Below are 27,441 nucleotides of genomic sequence, written 5' to 3'. Positions count from 1 at the left end.
ATACTCTACAACAGGGGCCTCAAACTCAATTTACCTGGGGGCCACTGGAGCTAGGGTCTGGGTTAGGCTGTGCCGAATCAGGTTAAAAAAAACGTATTTATTAAAAACTGAAACATAAATAAATAAACTGTCTTCAATGGTTGTGCTTCTGCTATAACCTACACTTTTTCAGTGCTTTGGTTCCGGGTTTCTACAAAAATTCTGATTTCAAATATCTTAATTTTGATTTTTCTACACAAAATAAGATGAAAAAAATAAATAAACAATTTAAGCTGTCATTTCTGGGTACATGATACCATACAGCATCCATATCAAACTTGCACTTTCATATCAAGACGGGGGCCTCAAACTAGCGTCCCGCAGGCCGCGAGTTTGAGACCCTTGCTTTACAATATCTATTATTGGACAAATTTAGAGTTACATTGTATATATGAAGAGTGAAGAATCACCTTTTGGAGACCGGTACGGACAAACACAGCTCATTAGCATTAAAGCTACCAACACACAAATAGGGTTTACTAAAAGCACAAAATTCAAGCATCAAGGCTGGATTTTGACTTTTGAATACAATATTATTGTTCACGTTTGACTTTTATCTGGTTGAAAAGTATTATAATATGGGACCTTTAGCTTGATTGTATTAGCGTAGAAGGGGGAAAAACAACATTTTGTATGTTTCGTAATAAATATTTATTATATAATCGTCCTGTGTTTATAGCACTTGGAAGATTGTTGTACCGAGAGCCCTATAGACATAAAATAACACACATATAGTCCACCTTACGCTCATATTATTAATTATTTACAACACGTTCAACAAGTGCTGCATGGCGGTTGAGTGGTTAGCGCACAGACCTCACAGCTAGGAGCCCCGGGGTTCAATTCCACCCTCGGCCATCTCTGTGTGGAGTTTGCATGTTCTCCTCGTGCATGCATGGGTTTTCTCCGGTTTCCTCCCACATTCCAAAAACATGCTAGGTTAATTGGTGACTCCAAATTGTCCATAGGTATGAATGTGAGTGTGAATGGTTGTTTGTCTATATGTGCCCTGTGATTGGCTGGCCACCAGTCCAGGGTGTAGCCCGCCTCTCGGCCGAAGACAGCTGGGATAGGCTCCAGCACCCCAGTGACCCTCGTGAGGAAAAGCGGTAGGGAGTCGAGACGCCCGCTAGCTAGCAAGTTAGCGAGCAAACACAAATTTATTTCTTCTAAACTCAAGAAGCCAAAACTTACCACTTCCACATGACATGGGAGTAGAGCTTTTTTATGTCTGTCGCTGTGTATTCGTACTAAATGTCAAGCAAGCAGCACACTACCTGACTTCAGCCTGTAAAAGGCTGACCTCTGAGCGCAAGTTTGGATCCGCAGGTTAAATATGGACACATTTTGTCCTACCCGTTCCCTGCCAAAAGTCACTCAAGGCCTTGCTCTTTCCCTTTTGTTCTCTCGCCTTCTTCTTTCTCATCGCTAGCCCACCCTCGCCCTCCCCCTCGGCATCAAATCTCCATCTCTTTCAGCCCTCGAGGCCTCGATTAGCGACTCCATCTTTCGTTCTGTCCATTTCGAGATGGCTTTGAGGTTTTGTGTGTGTGTGTGTGTGGAGGGGAACGCAGAAAAATGATAACCTATCTTTTTTTTTTTACGTCTCCGCCTGTCCAGATGGATTTGCTTGCAGGCGTGTCACTGAGACGCTTAAAAAATGCTTTAAAAAGTGTCGCTAGGGCCAAACGTCAGGCTTGTCCTCACAATGTCATCCCGTGCTGGATGTTCTTTGGTGTTTGGGCTGCAAATGTAATAAATGTGACGCCTCTCACTTCATCTTTTTGCTGCAAACCAAACAACACAGGAATTCAGACAAACAAATACCTAAGCAGCATATTCCACAAATGTTGCTTTTAACATTTTCAAATGCCAAACGATACTTTAGTGTTCAGCAAGAGAAAGGTATGCTTTATTAACTTACAGGAATCGTTCACCACTTTGCACTTCCAATTTTACAGCTTGACTTTATCACAATTTTTTGTTGTGGTTGAATACAGCCTGTAAGTCAAACAATATCATTCTGCTGCTTGTCTCTTATTATGTCTACTATATTGGGTGGTAAAGGTGACTATAGGGGTGTTATTTCATATCTAGAGGGCTCTAATAATGTTTAAAAAGTATATTTAGAAGGTCTTAAGCACGTTTTCTCTGCTCTAACTATGAAAATGTAAATTTTACAGCTTGATTTTATCACAATTTTTTTGTGGTTGAATACAGCCTATACGTCAAACAATATTATTCTCCTGCTTGTCTCTTACTATGTCTACTATATTGGGTAGTAAAGGTGACTATAGGGGTGTTATTTCACATCTAGATGGCTCTAATAATGTTTAAAAAGTATATTTAGAAGGTCTTAAGCACGTTTTCTCTGCTCTAACTATGAAAATATAAATTTTACAGCTTGACTTTATCACAATTTTTTTGTGGTTGAATACAGCCTATAAGTCAAACAATATCATTCTGCTGCTTGTCTCTTATTATGTCTACTATATTGATGATATGCCTTTATTCGTCCCTCAGTGGGGAAATTAGCAATTTGGGTGGTAAAGGTGACTATAGGGGTGTTAATTCATATCTAGAGGACTCTAATAATGTTTAAAAGTATATTTAGAAGGTCTTAAGCACGTTTTCTCTGCTCTAACTATGAAAATATAAATTTTACAGCTTGACTTAATCACAATTTTTTTTGTGGTTGAATACAGCCTATAAGTCAAACAATATCATTCTGCTGCGTGTCTCTTATTATTTATACTATATTGGGTGGTAAAGGTGACTATAGGGGTGTTATTTCATATCTAGAGGGCTCTAATCATGTTTAAAAAATATATTTAGAAGGTCTTAAGCACGTTTTCTCTGCTCTAAGAATGAAAATATACATTTTACAGCTTGACTTTATCACAATTTTTTTTGTGGTTGAATACAGCCTATAAGTCAAACAATATCATTCTGCTGCTTGTCTCTTATTATGTCTACTATATTGGGTAGTAAAGGTAACTATAGGGGTGTTATTTCATATCTAGAGGGCTCTAATAATGTTTAAAAAGTATATTTAGAAGGTCTTAAGCACGATTTCTCTGCTCTAACTATGAAAATAGAAGAATTATAAATAAGGAATCATACTCGTGGTTTTGGTCTGGAACCAATTAACCACGATAATCCAGGGATTCATTTTGCCTTCCCAAACCAACTACCAATTTAGATTAGCCAGTTTTAGGAGAATTTTGGATCCATAAAAGCACATATCATTCTAAACCTGGGTTGCATTTCTGCATAGTCAATACACCATCACCCCGCTGTCTATGGTGCGTTCAAGGACCGCTGAGCAAAGCATGAGGAAAAAAGCATAAAGACATAAACATATATAAATTGTGGTACATGTATGCTGTACATTTTGTCTGTATCATCACATATTTAGCAATCGGGTGAACACAGTGGGTTTTTTTGTGGAAAAAAGAGCTATAAGATAAACAAAACAAAAATCCACAAATTTGCTGGACCGTGAATGCTGAATCCACTGCATATAAAATAGATGTGCTAGTGAGGCCTCTGTAAACTCGACTAAAAAGCTAGCTTTTTAAACTTGGAAGTGAACAGTGTAGTGGGTGGCATGGAATCTACTCCAATCCATGTGCCTTTACTGATTTTCGTCTCATGGCGGCTGGAAAAAAAAAAAAAAAAGACCTCAAGTAACAGCGGAGGGCCCGCTAAGTGGAGCCCGACGTGCTGTGAAAGTAGATTTGAGCTGTGTGACAATCTTTAAGAAGTCCATTGGAATGCCAGAGAACAGAGAGGGATAAGAGAGACAGTTCGTACGGCTTTGACTTCCCACACAGCCGCCAAATCTTCGAAGCACTTCCACCAATGAGGATGAGAGTTACTCCACTTTTGCTGTAAATATAGACACGAAAGTCCACAAGTATTTGGACAATGGCAATGTTCAACTTTGATGTATGGCAATTGGTCATGTTGCTAAGTCAAACCAAATTCTATTGAACCCGGATGCATAATTTCTAGACTTTTTAGCTTGTTTGGCCTTGGGATGGGGATAAAAAATATTAACCTCTTCAGCCCCGGGCCATGTTTCGTGGAGAAACATTTTTTTTTAATTTGCAAAGTATAAAGTGCTGTTTTCTCTACACAATCTACCATCTTATGCCTGATGTCTATATGCTATTGGTATGCTATTATTACAGTAATAATGATGTCAAGCAGTGAGATTTTAATTCCTGTAACTGTATAGCTGTAATTCTGTTTACTATCACGGTTCATGTCTTCATTGTTACTATTGCTACTGGTAAGTTGGACTGTTTCATTTCACTGATATCATCTCCATTGTGACCCTTAGCCATCATTGACATTTAACTGTTCTGTTTGTCACTGTTGTTGTTATGGGAATTCTTGTTGCTGCTGTTTTTGTCTCTCTCTCTACTGCCCCACCCCCCACCCCAGTTTCTCTTCTTCTTTTCTGTGTTTCTTCGCTCCAATTGCCATAACAAAAACATCAAATAACGGGAAATAAAATTTCATGGTACAGGGAAGTAGCCAACACCTTTCCTGACACAGAGCAAATCTGTTTAGCATGTAAGGGCATTTAGATCAACAATACTATCTGCCCCAATGGCTGGACGGGACAAAAAATAAAAATAAAAATAATAATAAAGTGCTGTTTTGTAGATTCCAAAAAAGGCTGATTTATACACAGTCATCCTCATCATGATTCCGCCAACATTAGAGTATGTTGTATTGAGTCTGGCCTGTAGCATGTGTAGCACATGTAGCATGGGGGGACTGTTCACACACACCACATAAGGCCTGTGACACGTTGCCTCTTATCTGATTTATACCCAGACTTGCAACAAAAAAAGGCACGTAACAGACGGATGTCTTCAAAGTCAACCCGTAGCAATGACAAAGAAGAAATATTTCACATGTGGCGACAAGTGGAGAACATCTCTGCCTACCAAGGGAGGCCTTTGGTGTAATTGCCAGAGTGGGAGATTTTCCTGGTAAATAACAGGTTGCCTTTCATGCCGTCTGCTCGGGCAACAGCTTGCAGACATTGGCAGGGCGGGAGGGGGGAGTAAAGGCACGGCAGTGGGGGGAGCACCACCAGCCAAAAACATCACACTGCCAACAACGGCTTCTTTTTTTGCATTTCTTCTTAAGTTACAGGAGCGTTTGAACCAGTATAATGATGAATTTGGCCGGGCTATGCTTTGTTTATGCACAGCAGGGGAAAATGAACATAGGCAAAAGTGCCAGCCAACATTAGATTAGCTACACTGTACATTTTTAGCTAACCATTTCTGACAGGAAACCACCATGAAACCTAATCTTCATGTCATTGACGACTGTAGGTGTGCACAGCATGAGGCTTATGGGTTTGTATGACAGGTTTTCACCATTAATATGTGTGTTGGGTTTTCTCCGGGTACACTGGTGTCCTCCCACGTTCCAAAAACATCCATGTTAGGTTAGCTGGTGACTCCAAATTGTCCATAGGTATGAATGTGAGTGTGAATGGTTGTTTGTATGTACGGTTTATTCAGCTAACTAGTACATGTCCATACTACATGGGTTCCCCTCCCCCCATATTTGAGAAAAAAAACTATAGAAATAATTTAATCCACTTCCTGCAGGGCACACATTTGAATCAGGACAGAAGAATGTTAATTTACCAACATGTAAGAATGTGTTTCATAGATAGATGAGTAACAGCATCACATTTAGTGGGTGCAAATCACTGAAATTAGTTGCACACAATCTCATGTCGCACAAGAATGTTACTACAATATAAAATACATGTCCAGATGTTTACAAAAATAGGTACATAGTTCTTGCAATGTTCTACATCTTCAATCCTTTCCTCTTAAGGTCCTCTTTGGCTTCTTTTATGTGACTCTGCAGCTCCTTTGCAGCCTCCTCACAGTCATTAAAAGTGGCCACCCGGTAGCCCACCGTGGCCAGGGAGTAGCAGCCGAAGGACACCAGCAGGTACAGCGGCATGGGCCAGGCAACCTCTCTGTAAGGCTGCGGCACTTTCAAGTCCAACAGGTCGAAAGCCACCACAGCCCAGACGGCCAAGACGACAGAAACGCCGAACAACCACTCCAGAAGTTTGGTCATGATGACAGTAGACGGCCTGGGAGGAAACGAAAAGGTATTAATGTTTATGTCCACAGTTAGTTTAGCGTTAGCATAGCGATGGATGCTCCAAAAGATAAGTGTTCGCGTCTACAGTTAGCCTAGCCTTAGCCTTAGCCACCGATTTATTTGGCACCAAAATGCGACAATAATGGCGAACAACACAGCCAACAATAAAACACACGTTGCTTGAAAGGTTTCTCAATATTAATTTGCATTTAATTATTTGTTTGTTATTTTTAAATAATGGTGATATAACTCGGATGTTTTGCTTACCTCTTGCTAATGGCCAACTCAGCTTAGCGCAGAGGGATGACGCATGTAACCGTAATGTATCTTGGGTAATGTAGTTAAATGGGCTGAATCGCTCTTTTATCGTACAGAAACGCTTTTATAGGCAAAACGCGCCACATTTAACATTAGTTAAAACACTACACGTAATGAGTAGTTCAGCAGAAACAAAATTCTGTCAAGAAATTATATAATGATGGTATTAATAAAAAGGGATTAATCCCCCCTTTGCCCCACAGATATCAGTTGATACCCATCTCATTTGAAGATTAAGAACATTTTGGTGTGTATTTTTTCCCCTCCTCTTATTATAAGGTAGGCATAAATGGAGTATAACTCTAACCTGACCTAATGGCACCTGGGCAAGTGAGAATAATAGTTTAGTTTGTTCTATACATGTCACAATGTTTTAGTTATGTTGTACAAACAAACAAAGATATTGTCAATGAACAGCTATCATGTCTTTTGCCATAAGGCTAATGTTATGATGATTAGAACTGCAAAATTATGATTGCTGCACAAGATTATCGTCGGACAGAACAACCCCAGCACCAACTGTTACAGAGAAAAAGCTATTCATTCGAATTACACCCCCACCACCACCATCTTTTAACACCTCTAACATTATCTCTGCATCAGCCCCTTCGTTTACAAAAGTCATTTGGTAAATGTGTTTACCATTAAATCTAGCTTCAAGCCATTCCTAATGTGATTCCCTAGAGAGAAATCCAACAAGAAATTCCATTAAGGGTCATCAGCAGCACAGTTCAAATCAGATCTTGGTGATGTTAAACGGTCCAGGTGTGGGGGGCACTGGATGACCTGAGGAGTGGTCGGAAACGTAAACATTCTTGGTTTAATTGGGGATCGGGAGCAGCAAAGCGCCAAGCAGAAATAATCATGACGCTTTGGGGAACACGGAGAGTTATTCTTATATGTTAGTGTTTACGTTTGTCTGCACCAGCGTTATTAGTGTAAGTTGCTTAACAGAGTGGTGCAGCTGTTTGTTCTATTTACCCCTTAAAAGATCCTGCTTAGGGTGACACGGCGGTCGAGTGGTTAGCGCGCAGACCTCACAGCTAGGAGACCAGGGTTCAATTCCACCCTAGGTGGAGTTTGCATGTTCTCCCCGTGCATGCGTGGGTTTTCTCCGGTTTCCTCCCACATTCCAAAAACATGCTCGGTTAATTGGTGACTCCAAATTGTCCATAGGTATGAATGTTAGTGTGAATGGTTGTTTGTCTATATGTGCCCTGTGATTGGCTGGCGACCAGTCCAGGGTGTACCCCGCCTCTCGCCCGAAGACAGCTGGGATAGGCTCCAGCACCCCCATGACCCTCGTGAGGAAAAGCGGTAGAAAATGAATGAATGAAGATCCTGCTTAATGTTTTATTTTCACTGCATTTTGACTGTGTTGAGTGAGGATATTTTGGATATATATTTTGGAATTGGAAAAAAAGGCTAAAACTTACAAAAAAATGACACAATTGAAAATCCAATTTTTTATATAAAGGAAACTAGTCCTTGAAGTTGTCGATCAAGATTTCTCCACCAGATGGCACTACGTTTTCTCATTCAAAGCATGCAGAAAAATTGAACACCAAACCTCCTCCCACATTCCAAAAATGATTCATATAGAGAATGATTTGTATGCGAGTGGAATCCCCTCCACTCGTGACATGCATCATTGCGCCCTGCATGTCTTATTATGTGGACCACAGTGTCCCACATTGACAAGAGTGGCGCTGGCTCCCCTTGAGCGCACGTCTGCTGCTGCCAGCTCGGGTTCCGTTCCAGTACTCAGAAAACCTGCGCTCCAGCCGAGAGGGCTTGGCAGACACCATGAAGCAGCCTGTAAGCGGACCAAGCAAGCAGGCAGGCAGGCAGGCAGGCGGGCGAGGCCTTGATATGGAGACACATAAAGACATACAAAAAATCTGAGGACACGTGTGTTAGTAAGCTCAAAGGTCAGGAATGAAAGGAAAAGGGACGAAAGAGGAGAGCACTACAGAGAAAAGACAAGAAAAGGGGTGAAATTGGGGGGGATTTGCAGGTGCAGCTTGAACAAGCAGTGACCTTAATGCTGCATTAAATCCAGCTGTTGCTTCTCCGGACTTTTCCTCAATCTTCCAACACCTTCAACCCTGCAAACACATCACAGGCGGTCCCACAAGAGGGGGCGAGTGTCGGAGCGGCGACCCACAAGGATCATGAAGGGACTTGAAGGGTTTGTGTAGCAGTACAGCCCGTCCATCTTACTCCCTATGTCAATATTAATGGCGTCAATGTGTGGACACGGATTCAGTCTCAAGTCTGTAAAGCTAGAGAGAGAGATAACAAAACAGGAAGCCTCTGTTTCCTGAGCGCTGCGTTCATGAGACGGGCTGTGTCACTGTATCCGTGCAGAGTTCAGGTGGAAGTGAGATGTGTGTGACCTCTGTTGAAGGGGGAAAAAAACATACATTTTAGCTTTTTGTTCTTGTCAGTTTTTTAAAAATGATTATTAAAAAAATACTGAGTATAGAGTATGAGTAGAGTGTGCAGTCAGTCAACCTAATGCTTCATGTTTGAGGACAAACTTTGTATAAGGACTTTGCAAGGATTCTCAGACAGCTGAGGTGACCACGTGTCAAAAATAGACTCATCAGGGCGTGGTGTTAAAGTTCATCAGGGGTCCCCGATTCCAAGCAGGGGGGCCGTCTGAATGTTTTTGACAAGCTTAATTATGGGAGACGACGTTTCTGTTTGATTGGACAACACTTGTGGGAGCTCATTCTTTTTTTTTTTTTTAAAGTAACGACGTCTCAGGCTGCTCGGGGACGGGTGCAAAGGTCAGAGTGTGGTCAAGTGTGACCAGGCTGAAGCATGTGAGCTTCGCACTTGTCTCCTCGCCCCCGCGCGCCCTCTTTAAAAGACGCACACCTGTTTCAGGCTGCTTGTAGGATGCCGGATGCAGGAATGCATCTCCTTCCAACCCCCCCTTCAACTCTCCATGCTGTCCTAATGAATCCCATCACACCGCCACGTTTGTCCCGTTCGTGCTTTGTTTGTTGACCTTTATGGGCCGCCGTTATGTATTATCTTCACGGCGCGTGTCGTGCGCACGCACAGACAACAATGTGTGTGTGATCCGATGCTTGTTGTCAGTGTAAAAAGCCACTAACAAAGCGTGATGACGTCCCCTCGCCTCTACCTTCTTATCTGTCCTCAATGCCCTTTTGCATTAGCATTATTGACAGTGGAACTAATTAGCTACAAAAGTTCCCCTCGGGACATTCCCAACTGGACTGCACCATTTTCCTCATAGGTCAGGCATTGATTATAGATGTATTAATGTGGGTCATCACTGCATTGTAGCGCTGTACACGTCTAGACCGGATAGAATGGACACACCGGGTCTTATCTGCTCACGTCGTGACGGTGGCAGCGCACATAAGCCGCACCACCTCCGCTCATTGACTCCTCGGAATATCTCACTGCATCCGAAATCCTCTTCCGCCAGATGAGTTGAAAAAGTTGCCTGTTGTGCATGATCGGAGAAATGATCCGGGGCACACATCAATACGTCGCTGATTGATTCTACAAAGTAATTACAGAGTGCTTTGCATTTAAACAAGCTCGCCCGGCGTTGGTCACGGAGCAGCGTGGCATGTTTAATCATTAGGGGGGCAGGGGGGGGGTGTACTAGTGGTATCTTTTTCAACTGGAAAACTGGATCGTTTCAAGCGTTTGTTTTGTTTTTGGAGCCCAGAAAAAGAAAAAAAAAGCCTAGAAAATTGCAATTGTTCTGTGTGAGTTATGATGATCATCCTGGTCCTGTTGCAATTACAGTCATTCTTTGTTTATCGCCGTTAATTGGTCCAGACCCTCCATCCTTTTATTTTCCTCATGGTCTCTGCGGGGGTGTGCTGGAGCCTATCCCAGCTGACTTTGGGTACACATTGGACCGGTCGCCAGCCATATGGACAAACAAGCATTCCTATGGACAATGAACCAATGAACCTAACATGCATGTAATGTTATGTAAGCTAACGTATCGTCAATGTAACAGAACAGTGACCAGAATACGACATATAACTTGCCTTTCAATATTTCTTGACTAATTATAGGCCGTAGTTAACTAGCCACCGTCTCTGTAATGCAGTTTGCAGAGCGTTACAACCGCTGATGAGTTCATGTACATAACTGCACGGGAAAGTGTAACATTTTAAAGCGTATGTAGAGGTAGGTAAAGCAGCTGGATGCTGAACGCTCGGCAGCTGCCACAGCTGTTAAAAATATTTTGACAACGCGGGAGACTGAGGCGCTAATTGGTTCATTCATTCATTTTCTACCGCTTTTCCTCACAAGGGTCGTGGGGGTGCTGGAGCCTATCCCAGCTGTCTTAGGGCAAGAGGCGTGGTACACCCTGGACTGGTGGCCAGCCAATCACAGGGCACATATAGACAAACAACCATTCACACTCACATTCATACCTATGGACAATTTGGAGTCGCCAATTAACCTAGCATGTTTTTGGAATGTGGGAGGAAACCGGAGTACCCGGAGAAAACCCATGCATGCACGAGGAGAACATGCAAACTCCACACAGAGATGGCCGAGGGTGGAATTGAACCCTGGTCTCCTAGCTGTGAGGTCTGCGCGCTAACCACTAGACCGCCGTGCCACCCCCTAATTGGTTAATTAATTGGTTTTCTTGCTCTTGTCTGGAGTGCAATTTCCCCTTCGGATTGCAACGCTATGGATCGTTAATTGAACGTTGAAAACAGAACTAAATTCTTGCTGTCAGGCTTGTTTTTATCCAGTATCGGTGGAGAACCTCCTTTTGTACAGACGACATCTCAACATTCTGCCTGCCTAAACTTCTCTGCTGTGAACTTTCCACCGAGGCTCTAAAAAGAAGATGAATTATTCACCCTCTTGTGCATTGGAATCAAATACATCTCCCTCCCCGTATTTAACCCTTTATTCCCCTTGAGGAGAATCCAATGGCACTCCCGTTATTCAATAACACCTCCTCCACATTACTCTTCCAGCCTGGAACAGTTGTACTTTTCCCACAGCGGGCGTTAATAAAACATAACTTCCTGGTTTTGATCACATTGCTGGTGTGAAACGAGGTAGAAAAGGGAAGAGCATCCATCAGATAAATGTTGCTTCAGAGGATTTGAGGCGCATAAGGCGGCCATCTTGCAGCTGAGGCAAAGAAAGGCTTCATTCCATTTCAAATGAACGCATCCTAATGTGTTGGATGCTGTGGTTAATGAAGTGTTATGTCATTGTTCGGACTGTGAAGCTTGTACAGAGCCTCTTATGTTGGCCCATGATAAAAAAAAAATGTTTTGGGAAATAAGGCAGGTTGAAATGTTGAATTTCACAAGAAATCCCCCTAATTCTGCTTAGTATTTGACCGCTATAAAAGAAAACTGAGTTGTTTCTTAGACTATACTACACTTCTTCCAATGTCTTCACCTACATTGGCTTGGTTTTAATGTGTTTATTGCACAAAACTCAAAATTATGAAACTTTCTTCAATGGGTTCTGTGTGGAAGTGACCCACAGCTACTTAGCATTGGCTAAATATTATTATACTGGTTGAATCTTTGGGAAAATAAGTTGCGCTATTTTTGGATGTCATGTGTCTTACTTATCTTGGCTAGCTCCAGTCTTGCGGCTACGCTAAGCTAAGCTAAATGTCAGACTTTGTGACAGAGAGAGAGCTAGTATTGAGTTTCTTGGTCAGCCAAATGTCCAAATATTGATTTAACCACAAGCTAAAACCAGAAACATGCCAGCCTTATCCCCGGAATTCCCACTGTTTACCAACGAAAGTAGCTTTTAGCCACACGGGTGTTACTTTAAAGCTAGCATAACATGACATATCGCCACACGGTGACTTGTTATTGTTGCCATAAATCGGAGCAGTGGAAAAGCTTTTTGGCCACAAATAATGTGAGCAGGTGAAGGTCCATTGCGTGTGAATGCGGTCGCGAGCCGTCACTTTCCATCGAAGCGTAGCATTTGCAGCGCAACAGGTCATGTGATGCGTATCTGCAGCGGGTTTTTCCGCTGCGGTAAAAACACGCTGAGTCGGCCGTCAACGGCCTCCCGTGCAGTTAAAATTCCAGGTGCGTGAAAAGTGAAAGGCCATTCGGATGGGAATGTCAACAGGGGATGCGTAAAGCACACGCTTCCTGGACGGCTGCGTCCAGACCAGCTGTGCATACATCATGGCCCCCGCGATAAAGAAAGGGCGGTAACGAAGGAAGGACGGTGTTTGATGTGTAAAAAAAGAATATGTCCTCGTTCCTTCCAGATGCTCACAGAGTGACGAGGTGAAAGGTTGGCAGGTGCCCGGAGGGGCGGTCAGCGCTCCTGAGGGGTCAGGTTTCAGCAAAGGGTCAAGCAGGGGGGTGCCCAATATGGCCCAGTGTCCAACGAAGCAGCAACTTCATTTATACACGAAGAAACGCAAACACAAAGCCGTAAACCTTGTTACAGTACAAATTAACATCGCCGCCGACTGCCCTGGCATGCGTATTATGCCATTTTTTCCTTTTGACATTATGGTGGATGCAAGGCAAATAAAACGTGTTTCCGTTTATTATAGGCTGTGGGAAAAGTGCATGGAGTGACAGGTTCACAATATAAATCAGGTCTTTGCCAACATGTGCTTTAGTCGGGTTAGCGGATTCCCGACTTCTCCAGATGGCCCCCCCACTTACTGCATCCTGCATGTCTCGCACTGTATGGCTTTGACAGCCCCCACCCTCACCACCACCGCCACCACCACTCCCAGTTCCCCCCACCGCCTCTGAACTGTACTAAATGATGATCACAGAGATTATATATCGGTAATTCCAGCTCGCTCTTTAAAAGAATGCCCATGCTGTGTGCTTAATACTCAGGGCGGGGGGGATTATGCAGACCCCTACATGTGTCTGTTGTGGCTGCATACCTCCAGTCAGACTAAACCCAATCTGTTGCAGATTTGGACGCAAGAAAGGAGGTGTGGATATAGCCCAGCGGGCAGAGGGAGAGGGGGGGGCTGTTGCTTTCAGTCTCCCAGGAGGAAAGGTGTCCCAATACTTTTGTGCACCTCATTCATTCATTCATTCATTTTCTACCACTTTTTCCTCACAAGGGTTGTGGGGGTGCTGGAGCCTATCTCAGCTGTCTTCAGGCGAGAGGCGGGGTACACCCTGGACTGGTCGCCAGCCAATCACAGGGCACATATAGACACACAACCATTCACCTATGCATTGAAAAATACCAAACATCATATCGTTCTTCTGCGCTTTCTTTCTTTTTCACCCACTCCTAATTAAAGACATATGTGTTTTATTTTCATTTGCAGCTCATAAAGAGTGTAAACTGTGGCCGTCCATTTACATTACATTTACATAAGGAATGCTAAACACCTACACATGTATTGTAATACCTCCATTAAAAGCAGATGGACCAAAAACGCTCTCGGTCACCCGCTGTGCATGTTTCACTTGGCACCGGCCACAGTCTGGAAATGTGAGATCACACAAGTTTTTATTATTATTCGTATGTTTATGTCTAATATATACAGTATGTACCTACACCAGTTTATATGGGAAATTTATTTATATGTATGCATTCAATAGTCAAATATTTTTTCCCAATCAGGCTGACCTTTTACATTAGTTATCCAAGAGGGGGCGCCATTCACAATTGAAAACATTGTCCACAATAATATCACAGCTAGCCAGATAGTAGTAGTAATAGCAGTAGTTGTAGTAGTAGTAATCACTAAATTCAATATTTTTTATTCTGTGAAAATATATGGGATTTCTAGGAATAATCTTATATAATAATACATATTTTATTTTCATTTAAATAAAGCAGATGAGACAGTTTTTCTGACAGTGTTTGACTGCTACCCTACTCTGTTTAATATGTACTGATTTATTCCAGCAGAAAAGCCATATTTGGAAAAACAAGTACTATCTGCAGTTTGTGCTGATTTGCTGCCTCCTAGCGGCCATAGTTCATGACACACAGTAAAAAGCACCTGGAGCAGATTGACAAATAATGACAAAATAACCTTTTTTTGCAATCTAGTCTGTGTTTACTTTTTTTTTTAAATACATTTTCTTTTGAAAACATTCTGCCAGCAGGTGAACGTTGAAAGCGTGTATTCACAGGAAAGAAGGGTGCTCATTTACTTTACAATAAAAGTAGGTTTTTACAATAAAGAGTGTTTAAAAACAAACTTTTCACCGCCGGCTGTTTTTCAGTGTTGTTAACAGACGTGTGCAGAGGAGGGACATGTATTTGGATTACAAACACAACCAGTGAAACTACAGTAATTATCTGCGGCCCAGATGTATAATTGGAGCTTCTAATTACACTCTATTGCCTCTCTTTCCACTAATGCACCACATTTAGCCTAAAACAATAACATAGGGGGTGTTATTATAGATGCACGTTTCCTCACATTTTGAAACCAATGCACGTAGATTGAACATTTAAGGGCGTGAAATGGAGAGTGTGGCGCTATATGAACATTAGCTTGATGGATAAAACAGCCTGGCTACAATTGCAAGCATCAAAGATAGTGTCCGGCGTACCAAACACTACTAAAGCGGCGATTCTTGCAAATAAAAGTGTAAGAAACTTAATTACATTGCATATTTGTTGCCATAGAAGTGGACGTGATTAACATTCCCAATCAGTTGTTGTTTAAATTGGAGACGTGGCGCGGTTGGATGGTCACCCTCCTCACGGGCGTCTGATCCGCACTGCGGTTGGCCACCAGCTCCTGGAGCTGCAGCGCCCCGCCGCCGATGAAACAGAACGCGGGGCACACGGGGCCCGAGCAGTCCACGTGGCCTTCCCACAGGGGGCGCAGGGAGTGGGCGTCATAGAAGGTGACGCGACCCTTCTCGAAGTCCAGGCACACGCCCAGCCGGGGCGGCAGCGGGTAGGTGAGGCCCACCGGAGTGGCTGGGGCGTTGCCGTTAGGGTCAGAACGCGGTCCGTTTCCGTTGTGGTGTTGGTGGTGGTAGGTGTGCTGGGGCAGGTAGAGCTTACCCATGCCCATGGTGAGGAAGCAGAAGGGCGGGGCGGAGTCCATGCCGTCCTCTGCACCGCTGTCATGGCCGCTGTCCGGGTCGTAGCTGGAGGACATTTACTGTTACTATTATTGCTCTTATTATATGCAGTCTACTATCTTTTTAATGACGCTGCTACTCACCGGGGACTGGCCATGTCTTCTGGTAGATGAAACCACTCCTGTAGTTTGGACTCTAGACCAACGCCAACCTGGAAAACAAGAGGTTTTCTCCTTGATTTCAATACACAAGTGGATAAATGTTTAAAATCAGGGTGCAGACCATAAATTCTCTAATTACGGATGCATATTTACCTATAAAACGGAGGACTTTAACCGTACTGTTTAGAATGCAAACAATGTTTACATCAGCTCTATTAAAACTGGCTGAGCCGTTTGCTCCTTAACACTATTGGTAACATTGGTTCTGTTGCCGCCACGTTTTGCAATACTTAATACACTTTCTCATGCACAAATCAGGGGGTCTCAAACTCAATTTACCTGGGGGCCACTGGAGCTAAGGTCTGGGTGAGACTGGGCAGCATCAGGTTTTCCAAAAACGCATTTATTAAAAACAAAAAAACAAAAAAAAACTTTGCTTTGGTTCCAATTTTCTACAAGAAAAGCTCTGATAAAACATTCCCCTGTTGTCAAATATCTTACTTTTTATTTTTCTACACAAAATAAGATGAAAAATAAATAAACAAAACAAGAATAAAGAAAATCAATCAATCAGTAATAAATAAATAAATATAATAATAATAATAAATAATAATAATAATGGGTACATGATACCATACAACATCCATATCAACCTTGTGCGGGCCACACTAACATTAAACTTTCATATCAAGGCGGGGGCCTCAAACTAGTCTTCTATATGTTCTATATATGTTATATAATGTTCTATAGTATAGTATACTATTGTGTTCAGACCAGGGAGTCGTACCTTCACCAGATAAGATCCGGGCTCCACTGAGCACGCCCAGTAGTGTCTCCCCTGCGTGATAGCCACATCACCCACCAAGAGGTCAGAGGTCAGGTGACAGGAAGTGAGCGCGTGGTCGGCAGCCTGCAGCAGGGAGAGGCCGGGAACGCTGCGGGCGGCTCTTTGCTCCTTGCTGACCACCAGGCGGTCTGCGTGGAGACCCCAGCGAGAGTCCAGGTAGAAGTTAAGCACTGGAGGAGGACAGATGAAACGGATGTCAAGTACGGAAGACGGCAAGGAAAGGCTTAGCTAACACAGGAATGCACCTCCCAGCACGGGGAACAGAACACTGAAGGTATCGCTTTGTTTTCTTCAATTCACAGAGGGACGGTATGCAACAGCGGGAGGGGTTTGGAGGGGTTCACCACTAATACGCCACTTAAAGCCACGGATCGGAATCCAATCCGCCTTGTTAAGCCTCAGGCCTTAACAGTTTGCAAACCTCATCACCGCGGAGACACATCTCGTTAGAGGAGGGTGAGCGAGTGGAGTGGAAAAGCAAACGGATGTAAAGCGAAGAAGGGAATAGGGATGGAATTGTCATATGATGCACTTCTTACGTTCCGTAGGAGGCGTGTAGGTTGGCGGCATGGAAGGAGCGCTGGAGAGGATGACAAGCTGTGAAATGGAAATAAAAAAGTGACAGAGATGAGGTACGGGACGTGAGGAAGGCGTGTCGATGGGGACGTGGTGATGAGCAGAAGAGAGAGAGAATGAGTTACTGTTTGCCATGGTAGACCACCGTAACGTACACCGACTGGCATCTTCTGAAATGCCAGAATGGGTGAAAAAGCCTTCAACCTAGTGGTGAGTTGATGAATTGCAGTTTCATCAAAAATGTAACCTTTAATAAAAAACTTCACATATTTAAAACTAATAATAATCAATCAGTCTTTTATTATCTATGTGATCTCCCCAAAACTGCCATAAAAATATCATATGTATTATTTTTAGTTAGTTAGTTAAGAATTGGTACCTGGTGCCGGAGGAGTATGCAGGTACACCTCCTCGCTGTACTCGCCGTAGCCCGCCTTGTTGCAGCCCCTCACCCGCAGCACGTACACGCTGTCCATCTCCAGCCTGTCGATGACGGCGCTCGTCCCGTTCACCTCGTCCAGTCGCTGCCAGCCCCAGCGAGCGGCGGCCACCAGCCCCCCTCTGTTTCCGCCCCTCGATGCGCCCCCCGGTACCACCCCCCGGCGGCGGTACTCCACAGAGAAGTGCCAGGCGGGCGCGGAGTCCGGGGGAAGGCGCCAGCTGAGGTAGAGCTGGTCATAGGCCAGGGAGTGCTGGGTGTCAAGGACTGGGGCCAGAGGAGCTGTGACACAAAGGGTTGGTTTCTTTCATTTTTCAAAATATCCTCACGTGGGTTGCGGGGGGTGCTGGAGCCTATCCCAGCTGTCTTCGGGCGAGAGGCGGTGTACACCCTGGACTGGTGGCCAGCCAACCACAGGGCACATATAGACAAACAACCATTCACACTCACATTCATACCTATGGACAATTTGGAGTCGCCAATTAACCTAGCATGTTTTTGGAATGTGGGAGGAAACCGGAGTACCCGGAGAAAACCCACGCACGCACAGGGAGAACATGGAAACTCCACACAGAGATGGCTGAGTATGGGATTGAACTCGGGTCTCCTAGCTGTGAGGTCTGCGTGCTAACCACTCCTCTACCGCGCAGCCCCCCCAAAATTAAAAAAATCCAAAAAAACAAATAACGAACAAGAAACCCAAAATGCTGAAAATATAATTGAAATTTGAAATAAAATGTCATTATTTTGTCAAATCGTGAGTAAAGTATGAAAGGACACATACAAAAGTACCAGTTTATTGCTATTTAGCTATAAAGTTACTAAAGTATGAATATAGTGTCGATATGGCACCATGCGGTATAGTATGACGTTCTTACCTCGAGTGAAATGAAGTTCTGTGAGCAATTTGAGTTCTTTGGAGACATCCAGCTGGAAGTGCCTGAAGGAAGGATCTGCAGCCAGAGCAAAATGCTGCAGGTTCTCAATCGCCTTGCTGAACCTGGTGCAGGGACACACATTAGATATTGTAATCGTCTTTGCCAAGACCGCGTTTTGGATACAGCTCATGTGTTGGCTACCGTGCACCTCATAAGTCTAACATTGTATGAAAACATGAGGCAAAGTGTAGCCAACAGAGAACAATAGTCACTTGTTTCTATTCCAGGCCACTTTAATGAAGTACCTGTTATGCGTCTGGCGTGCAGCCTGCACAAAACAGGGCTGGTCTGTTTCCTTCAGCAGCTCTTGCGTGAAGGCCACGAGCCCGGCGTGCTCCATCAAGCTGCGGCGCTCGGCCACTTGAGCGGCCAGCGCCTCACCTCGCTTCTGGCGTGCCGCCTCCAGGGCTTGGGTGAGCGAGGCGTGGCGCTCAGCCAGAGCCGCCGTCAGGTCCCTGATGCTCTGGGCCAGCTGCTCTCGGGCAGACACGCTATTCACCTAAATGTGGACGGACATGTTCAGACACATACTTAATGCTAAAGAACTTCAACGTCACGTTGACTCGTGTATGCGCTTGCATTTGAACACGTCTAACACTTGTTTTGCATTCCATGTTCCCCCCCACTCTGGTTTATTAATCACCTCAGTCTGAGTGATGGCGCTCTCCAGCTGTGTAATCTGAGACAGAACCGTGTCCTGGTTGGACAGAATGTAGTTCATCTCTTTTGTAATCTTCTCCTATCACACACAAACACACACACACACACACACACACAACAATGAAGAAATGAGGCAATTGCATGCTTATCTTATACTACACTGTTGCATTCTGACACAGTTGGAAGTAACGAAACATGTCTTTTATCATAGTACTTCTGTTTAGCATCGTATATCTTGACTCTGTTACAACATCGGTACTCAGACTGCTGTGTAATAGCCGTGGTGGTAGCCAACCTCCTGATGTAGTGTTTGGACTAAGGCCACAAGATAACCATAGCCTCACTGGCGGCATCATGAGGGGGGTCACTGCTTTATCTACCTCTGCATGCGCTTTAAAATGTTGCTTCTCAGCTGTTCGTATAGAACTCATGTAGGTTACACTTGCCCTGCTGATGTTTACAATGACTGAGGAGTTTGTTCCTGACCGCTGTTGCAACATTGGTTGTGTGGTTGCTTAATATACTTGTTAGCAGCTGCGGTGGTAGGCAACCTCCTGATGTAGTTTTGTACTAATGCCACAAGATAACCATAGCCTCACTGGAGGCATCATGAGGGGGTCACTGCTTTATCTACCTCTACATGCGCTTTAACATATTGCTCCTCAGCTGTTCGTATAGAACTCATGTAGGTTACACTTGCCCTGCTGATGTTTACAATGACTGAGGAGTTTGTTCCTGACCGCTGTTGCAACATTGGTTGTGTGGTTGCTTGATATACTTGTTAGCAGCTGCGGTAGTAGGCAACCTCCTGATGTAGTTTTGTACTAATGCCACATGATAATCATAGCCTCACTGGAGGCATCATGAGGGGGTCACTGCTTTATCTACCTCTACATGCGCTTTAACATATTGCTCCTCAGCTGTTCGTATAGAACTCATGTAGGTTACACTTGCCCTGCTGATGTTTACAATGACTGAGGAGTTTGTTCCTTACCACTGTTACAACATTGGTTGTGTGGTTGCTTGATATACTTGTTAGCAGCTGCGGTGCTAGGCAACCTCCTGATGTAGTTTTGTACTAATGCCACAAGATAACCATAGCCTCACTGGAGGCATCATGAGGGGGTCACTGCTTTATCTACCCCTGCATGCGCTTTAAAATGTTGCTCCTCAGCTGTTTGTATAGAACTCATGTAGGTTACACTTGCCCTGCTGATGTTTACAATGACTGAGAAGTTTGTTCCTTACCGCTGGTGCAACATTGGTTGTGTGGTTGCTTAATATACTTGTTAGCAGCTGTGGTGGTAGGCAACGTCCTGATGTAGTTTTGTACTAATGCGACAAGATAACCATAGCCTCACTGAAGGCATCATCGAGGGGGTCACCGTCCAGCTGTTTTATCTACCTCTGCATGCGCTTTTGGTATGAAATTCATGCAGTTTACAGTTGCCCTTCTGATTTTTACAGTAAACTCATTGGCTCGTTACAACTCATTGGTTCTGCGGCTGCTGTGTTGTTCGGCACTTCCCTGATGGTCGCTGCATGTTGAGCAGATTTACCTACCTCTATATGTGCTTTAAAATATTGGTTATACATGATTATCGTGAATGTTGCTTCTGCAATACTGTTGTTTCAAATGAACTCATCAGCACTATTAATGCTGGCTTACGGCAATTAAAACATTGGTTCTGTGGCATGTGGTGAAAAGGCCCACCTTTTCTTTTCCACATTCTCATGCACGTGAATTGTTGGATTGTTAGAGTTCTAAAATGAAGCTGTACCTTTAGGGCTTGGTACGCCTGGGCCACAGGGAGGATCTTGTGTCCTGTATGTACACGTCGCAGTTTGCAGAGCGGACAAAGCAGCCGCTGACAAGTCCTACAATAGAACTGTAGCTTCTCCTGGTCATGCTCCGTGCAGGTCAACACCTAAAGAAGGAGACAAATATGGCGACGTGATGTCATGGAAACATACACACACACTATAGCACGTGTGTTGTCTTGCCTTTGGTCTAAAATTGAGCGTGGGCAGGATGTGCTCGTGCTGCGCCCGCGGCGTTCCCCATGGGTGGTAGAGTTTGAAGCACTCATTGCAGAAGTTGGCCCTGCAGTCGGCACAGCCTTTGGTGGCCTCCAGGGCGTGCGGTGGCTTGCAGAACTGACACATGACGGCCACGCTGCCCAGACTCACCGTGTGTCGGTACCTGCCGACGGGAGGCCAAGACATACACGCGTGATGACATCACAACATTGGTTCTGCTGCTGCGGTGTTCGAGTGCCTTACCTCTCCACTATACGCTCCAAGGTGAGGTTACGCAAGCAGTCAGTGAGGCCTTTCTCCCCCAGCTCCACATCACGTCCACAGGGGATGCAGGGGAACATCATGACCAGGGGCGGCGGGCCCTCCTTGCGGCGGCGCCCCAGGTATCCCGGCGAGCGGGGCATGGACGGCGATGGTGGGTGGGGACCTATACAAACCGTGAAGAAATGACTTGAAATCCGTTTACAGCTCCCTCTTGAAGTGAACGCTCCTCACCTGCCCGCAGTACCCGGTCGATGGGCCGCTGCTCGGCTTTGGGCGTGGGCCTGCGGAGCTGTCGCGGGGAGCGCATGTTGGGCGTGGAGGCGGGCGAGTTGGGCTCGGCGGGAAGTTCCGGAGGCGGGTAGCCGCTGGCCACCAGCACCTCGGAGGCACACATGAGGCACACGCTGTGAAGGCATGGCAGCACCACGGGCTGTTTGACGATGTCTTTGCACACGGGGCAGTGCAGCTCGTGCTCCAGGCTCTTCATGTTGGACTATGGGAGGAGACATCATAGCAATTAGGGATCACTCCTGACCTTCTATTAGCATTATTATTCATGGCTCAGGCTGCAGTTCCACTGCAAAAGTCACGTAGCATTGAAACAACATCTTGTTGTCGAGTTAGCCATATTGTGGCTAACTCTCTGGATCCCCAGGAGGTAGAAGTACCCCGGGATTGGGAAGTCAGGGCGTCCGGAAGTAGATGGCTGGATGGATGTGGTTCTAGTATATGAGGTGCTATAAATATGTCCCAGGCAAGCAGCATGGGTCATCATCCTGGTTAAATATTGATAAATGGCAGCAGGTATGAATTATTTAGCAGAAATCAGAGTTGTTTAAGCCTTCAGGTTTCACCTATGGATCTTTGGGATGATGGTATGCTTCCATCTTTGTAGAGCAGGGGTCTCAAACTCAATTTACTTGGGGGCCACTGGAGCTAGGTCTGGGTGAGACTGGGCCGCATCAGGTTTTCCAAAAAGAAACTAAAAAAAAACGCATTTATTAAAAACAAAAAAATTAAAAAACTTCGCCTTGGTTCCAATTTTCTACAATAAAAGCTCTGATAAAACATTCCACTGTTCTCAAATATCTTACTTTTTATTTTTCTACACAAAATAAGATGAAAAATAAATAAACAACTCAAGAATAAAGAAAATCAATCAATCAGTAATAAATAAATAAATATAATAATAAAACGTCAAACAATAAAAACTTAAGAAACCACATATAGTTGGTGGGTAGACAAATAATTTTTTTCAGATTAAAATGAACAAAGCATTATTAGAGCCCTGTAGACATGACAAAACATGACTGTAGTCACATTTATACTCTTTTTATTTACAACATATTGCACAACTGCAGGGTCTTGAGACACATGCTAACTCGCAAACTCGAGAGCTAGCGACCTTAACGGTAGCCTTCAAGTTATTTCCTTTAAACTTAAACAGCCAAAAACTTACCACTTCCACACGGATAGGGAGGATAACTATTAACAGTTATTTAACCTTTAACATGAACATTAATCAAACGTAATCATTTTTTCTGGGTACGTGATACCATACAGCATCCATATCAAACTTGCGCGGGCCGCACTAACATTAAACTTTCATATCAAGGCTGGGGCCTCAAACTAGTGTCCTGCACAGAGAGTTGGCTGTTTTCCTGTTCCCTGGTGCATTAAGGTGAGCTTGGAGGATCGAGAACTAAAACCGGGCTTCTCTCTTGTCCAACATCAGTGAACTATTCACAAATGCACTTTATTTATTAACCGGGCCCAGAATTGCCACAAACAGACTGCATAAATGTTCACAATGTTTTCCTGGCCTGGTGGGATTAGCACCTTTTAGCACCTTTTAGTCTGTGTAGCATGTCAGTACTGACATATGCTCAAGGACAAGGAGAAGCACAACATGGGTTAGCGGAGGACATGCGGCCGTGCACAGAAGGAGACGACAGCCCCCTGTCCTGTGGAGGTCCTTTTAAAGACGCCCTCACGTCACCTTATTCAGGCCAAATGATGATCACGGCATCACGGGTGACACCGTAGGGTAGAACCTCATCGTGCAGGACTGCTTATGAAAGCACTCCATGCTGCACATTCCGCACATTTTAAAAAAAAGCACACGTAGACGCTATAACAGCATGATGACCTGCATCGTCGTCATCATGAAACTCATTTCCTTCATCTTCTGTGTCATTCTCCAATGTCACCCGCCTCTTTCTCCACGTCTCTTAGTGGTACAATTCCTAGTGGTAGATTCCTTAGTGGTAGATCTTCCTAAATAGCATCATGGCTGTAACATAAAAAGCTACGCTAAGGCCGGCTCGGTGGAGGCTGCTGCATATGCGCATCCTTACCTTCACCTGGAACCTCGGCGCCATGACAGTTGGGCGCGTGCACGTTTACACAAGCAGCAGCAGAGCGACGCAATGGATTCAGCAAGGGGAGGGGGAAGGATAGAAAAGGGGGGAGGGGTGATCTCACCGATAAAGCATATTTCTTATTGCTATCAAACCATAACATAAGCTGTGTAATATAGATCCATCCATACTGTATATCTATAGCACAGCTACACCGTCGTCATCATTGATTTAAGGCCCCTGCAGTTGACCGTAGATGCAGCAGACTCGCATCCAGCTCTGCCGTCTCCATGGCAACGAGCATCCCTCGAGCCCCGGAATGGAGACGTTTCATTCTAAAGCCTCGCTAGCCCACATTTCCGTTTCAAACAAATATGAATTATTTGAAGTAGGGTTTTGTCAAATAATCCGAATTCGAATGGGACTTTTGTACGTCAGGGTTATATAACGACGTTCTATATCGGGGCCGTGTGTGTGTGTGTGTGTGTGTGTGTCACAGCAGCTGGAAACGACTGTTGCTTCGCAATCAAGTGGAATTAAATGCATTATTCTTCGTTCCATTGCTTTTAATCTGTTAAATTAAATGAAACGTTTGGAGAAAATAAGTCATCAAGTGCAAGATGGCGCAACTCACCTACAAATACACAATATCACGTATAGTGTGTATTAACATGGAGATTTACTCACACTGATGCGAACCAAAGCGTCCATCGTCGACGTGGCTGCTTTCAAATCCATCCCATCCATTTTATCAGCGACCTCTTGTTGACATCATCTGGAAATAAAACGCCGTGTGTGCCGATGATCCGCCATAGCAACAACACCCCCCCCCCCCCGAAAATGGCACACTTCAGCTTTCCCAAATGCTCTTAATATCACACTTTGGTCTGACAAATGATTATTTGCGTGTATCTACTAACACGAACGATCCACGCTATCCACTCATGCAGACATAGCACCCCCACCCCCCCTCACTCCCACTCAACGGGAACCAATCATGTACCGCATCGGGATGGGCAACTGGGGGTATTTCATTTTCATTTTTATTTATTATTTATTTAAGTTGTTGTGGCTGTCACGTGTTTAAAATGTATATTTTTTTAAAGAACCGTTGTAAAAAAAATAACAATAATAAAAATGTCAGTTTTTATGTAGTTAGGCCTATTGCCCACCGGAGGTCGCCAAATTCCACTATTTCAACTGCAAGAAATATAAAAAGATTGGTTCATTCCTTGTCGGAATACAAACTTTGTATGACAAAATGGAAAGAGGTAATGAAAGTAAAAAGTCATTTAAATATATCATTCAATGTAGTGTCTTTTATAATAATGCTTGTTTTATGTTTCTATTTTTAGTTTTTTACAAAAACGTCAAAATATTGCCTGAAAAGCTAACTTAAATTAATAGAATTATTATTATTATAATTACTGGTAGTAACATTTAGTTTTTCATATTTTGAGGTTTTGTGTGGAAGTAATAATTTGTGTTAATAATAATAATGTCATATTTATTTGTTATTTATAGCATTTTCTCCTAACCAAAAGTACATTTTACCACAGGAAACGTTATCTTGGTAATGTGCTGAGCTGACTTGAAGATGAGCATCAGAAAAGTTAACAATATTTGCACGCAACATCATCAATGAGAAATCAGCTGATGAATCCTGAGTGATTTCTGGTCATCTGTGCTCATAAAAGCCACGTAGGGGACACTAAAGTTCATCTTCCCGGCACATCCTCGCCATCACGTTAATGCACAGCACCATTGCTGTGTGTGTCATGCTTGACTGTTTGTTGACTCACACACACACACACTCACACACACTGCACAGCTCAAGCAGGGCGGCGCCGGTCTATAAAACCTCTGCTGCACTTTGAGCCAACTTCTGACCACCATTTCTCTCCTGCTGACGGTAAGAAGCTCGGAGCACTTCATGTGTAATTTGAGCTTTAATGCTACTTATAGTCTCTATGTTCTTTGTTGATAGAGCTCTATTTGTGCTGAGTCTTGCTTTCTTTTGATGGGTGCGCCATGTTAGATTAGCAGGACACACACACACACACACACACACTATATTGTTACTTTAACACTTTTGTGTGAGGTTTGTGTCATTTTACAGCTCTTATGTAGCCGGTATAGGCTACACAGTACCAAGGGGAAAGGTGTGGTTCTACTTCATGCATCGTTTACGTATATACTTGTGTGTTCTTTTATTTTGTCACTGTCATCCATCACATTCCTGAGTCATCTGTAGGCAGTTTAACCCTTTATTGGGTTCTTTCTGCATTGCACAAACTGGTACAAAAGTACATTAAACCACTGATAATCATACATCACTGTGACATAATCATGGCATTAACAAATAATAGGTGTTTATGAACTTTAAATGGCATTCTAAGATTAGCCAAATAGTTTATGTATGTTTTTAAAGCTCCAGAAGATGTTGGCATGATAGCATGATCACCCAAAGGATCCATTACTAGAGGACACTTTGGGTGGCCTGAAGGGGGCCCAAACCACAGGTTTGGAGCACCCCTGTGAGGAAAGGGTGGAATTATTTGATTGGTTGTATGTATTCTTTTTGTGATTGAAATATGGTGGATACATCTCTGCATGCTGTGTTCCTTGTCCTTCAGTGCAAGCCGACTCGGAGCAACCATGCCTTCAGAACTGGAGACGGCCATGGAGTCCCTCATCAAGGTGTTCCACCGTTACGCCTCCAGGGACGGCAAAGGGACCCTGAACCGCCGGGAGCTGCGAGAACTGATGGAGAATGAGCTGTCTAACTTCCTGAGGGTAAGGCTACTTCCTCGACATTCCACGAGACGCTCCCTCACACTTCATTTTGCTCTTTCAGTGCCAGAAGGACCCGGCGGCCGTGGATAAGATCATGAAGGACCTGGACACCAATGGGGACGGCCAGGTGGACTTTGAGGAGTTTGTGTCGCTGGTGGTTGGACTCTCGGTGGCTTGTGAGCAGTGCTATCAGATGCACTTGAAGCAGATGGCCAGGAAGTAAATCCCCAGAGAAGGACACCATTCCGTAATGCATTTCTTCTTTTGTGCGTGTGTGCGTGTGTGTCTGCAGTCCATTAAATGTCACCAAGGATTTCAAACCTCATCACCAGTTTGTGTTCATGGGGAATCATCCTCACCGTTAGTCTTCCATGCGGCACACCTTCCCTTGATGAGGCAAAGTACACTTCAGTCACTCCCTCTTTCATTGATAACTTATCTCTAACCCGAGGAATGACCGGAATGTTCCACACCACAGTTACACAATATACAGTCATGGATTGGATGAGGAAAGCCTGCTGGCATTGAGTCAACAGGGTGTCTTTCTCCACTCAATACTTTCTGTGTGCCTCATGGCTGCTGAATGTTGCCTAACGGGGGCAGGGAGCGGGGGCGGGGGCGGTGGCGGTGGAAAAAATCACGTCTCTTTCTGTTGTTGTTGCTGAAATCCACTCATTACACGTATAGTCTCCTTGTAGTCACAACTCAGGGAAAAGTGTCAGCAATGGCAGTGCTTGTAAAGCACACTGGTTGCTACGTTACAGTGTGTGTGTGTGTGTGTGTGTGTGCTTTTCTGTGTG

General features: G+C 44.2%; 3 protein-coding genes across 7 annotated transcripts; 1 reads left to right on the top strand and 2 right to left on the bottom strand.

Moving 5' to 3' along the window:
• Window positions 1-5,651: 5,651 nt before the first annotated feature.
• On the bottom strand, window positions 5,652-6,563 carry dpm3 (dolichyl-phosphate mannosyltransferase subunit 3, regulatory). Its single transcript, XM_058046959.2, has 2 exons — window positions 6,463-6,563; window positions 5,652-6,184 (listed from the first exon to the last, which is right to left on the bottom strand). The coding sequence occupies exon 2, from the start codon at window positions 6,166-6,168 to the stop codon at window positions 5,890-5,892; it is 279 nt and encodes a 92-aa protein (XP_057902942.2). The 5' UTR covers window positions 6,169-6,184; window positions 6,463-6,563; the 3' UTR covers window positions 5,652-5,889.
• LOC131101641 (protein S100-A1) lies at window positions 6,106-26,966 on the top strand. 2 transcript variants are annotated; one of them, XM_078792093.1, is made up of 3 exons: window positions 6,106-6,202; window positions 26,482-26,641; window positions 26,703-26,966. In XM_078792093.1, exons 2-3 carry the CDS (start codon window positions 26,504-26,506, stop codon window positions 26,862-26,864), a joined length of 300 nt encoding a protein of 99 aa, XP_078648219.1. In that variant the 5' UTR covers window positions 6,106-6,202; window positions 26,482-26,503; the 3' UTR covers window positions 26,865-26,966. The 2 variants fall into 2 exon arrangements, with proteins under 2 accessions (XP_078648219.1, XP_057902940.1); XM_058046957.2 differs by lacking the exon at window positions 6,106-6,202 and adding an exon at window positions 25,637-25,757.
• Window positions 13,857-24,797, bottom strand: trim46b (tripartite motif containing 46b). Of its 4 annotated transcripts, XM_058046937.2 has the most exons (12): window positions 24,533-24,794; window positions 21,717-21,978; window positions 21,465-21,648; window positions 21,186-21,384; window positions 20,963-21,109; window positions 19,165-19,260; window positions 18,767-19,020; window positions 18,462-18,583; window positions 17,524-17,865; window positions 16,509-16,738; window positions 15,704-15,771; window positions 13,857-15,626 (listed from the first exon to the last, which is right to left on the bottom strand). In XM_058046937.2, the coding sequence occupies exons 1-12, from the start codon at window positions 24,590-24,592 to the stop codon at window positions 15,179-15,181; spliced, it is 2,412 nt and encodes an 803-aa protein (XP_057902920.2). In that variant the 5' UTR covers window positions 24,593-24,794; the 3' UTR covers window positions 13,857-15,178. The 4 variants fall into 4 exon arrangements, 2 of the variants coding, with proteins under 2 accessions (XP_057902920.2, XP_057902921.2); XM_058046938.2 differs by lacking the exons at window positions 13,857-15,626; window positions 15,704-15,771 and adding an exon at window positions 17,108-17,165 and having other exon boundaries at window positions 16,590-16,738; window positions 24,533-24,797; XR_013627716.1 differs by lacking the exons at window positions 13,857-15,626; window positions 15,704-15,771 and adding an exon at window positions 16,814-17,165 and having other exon boundaries at window positions 16,596-16,738; window positions 24,533-24,797.
• Window positions 26,967-27,441: the final 475 nt, after the last annotated feature.

This window comes from Doryrhamphus excisus, linkage group LG7 (genome assembly GCF_037039965.1).
Source record: "Doryrhamphus excisus strain RoL-2023G ecotype Guam linkage group LG7, RoL_Dexc_Guam_v1.1, whole genome shotgun sequence".
In the NCBI taxonomy this organism is placed as follows: domain Eukaryota; kingdom Metazoa; phylum Chordata; class Actinopteri; order Syngnathiformes; family Syngnathidae; genus Doryrhamphus; species Doryrhamphus excisus.
Note: the sequence above shows the minus strand (reverse complement) of the source record. Positions and strands in the feature narration are given on the sequence as shown.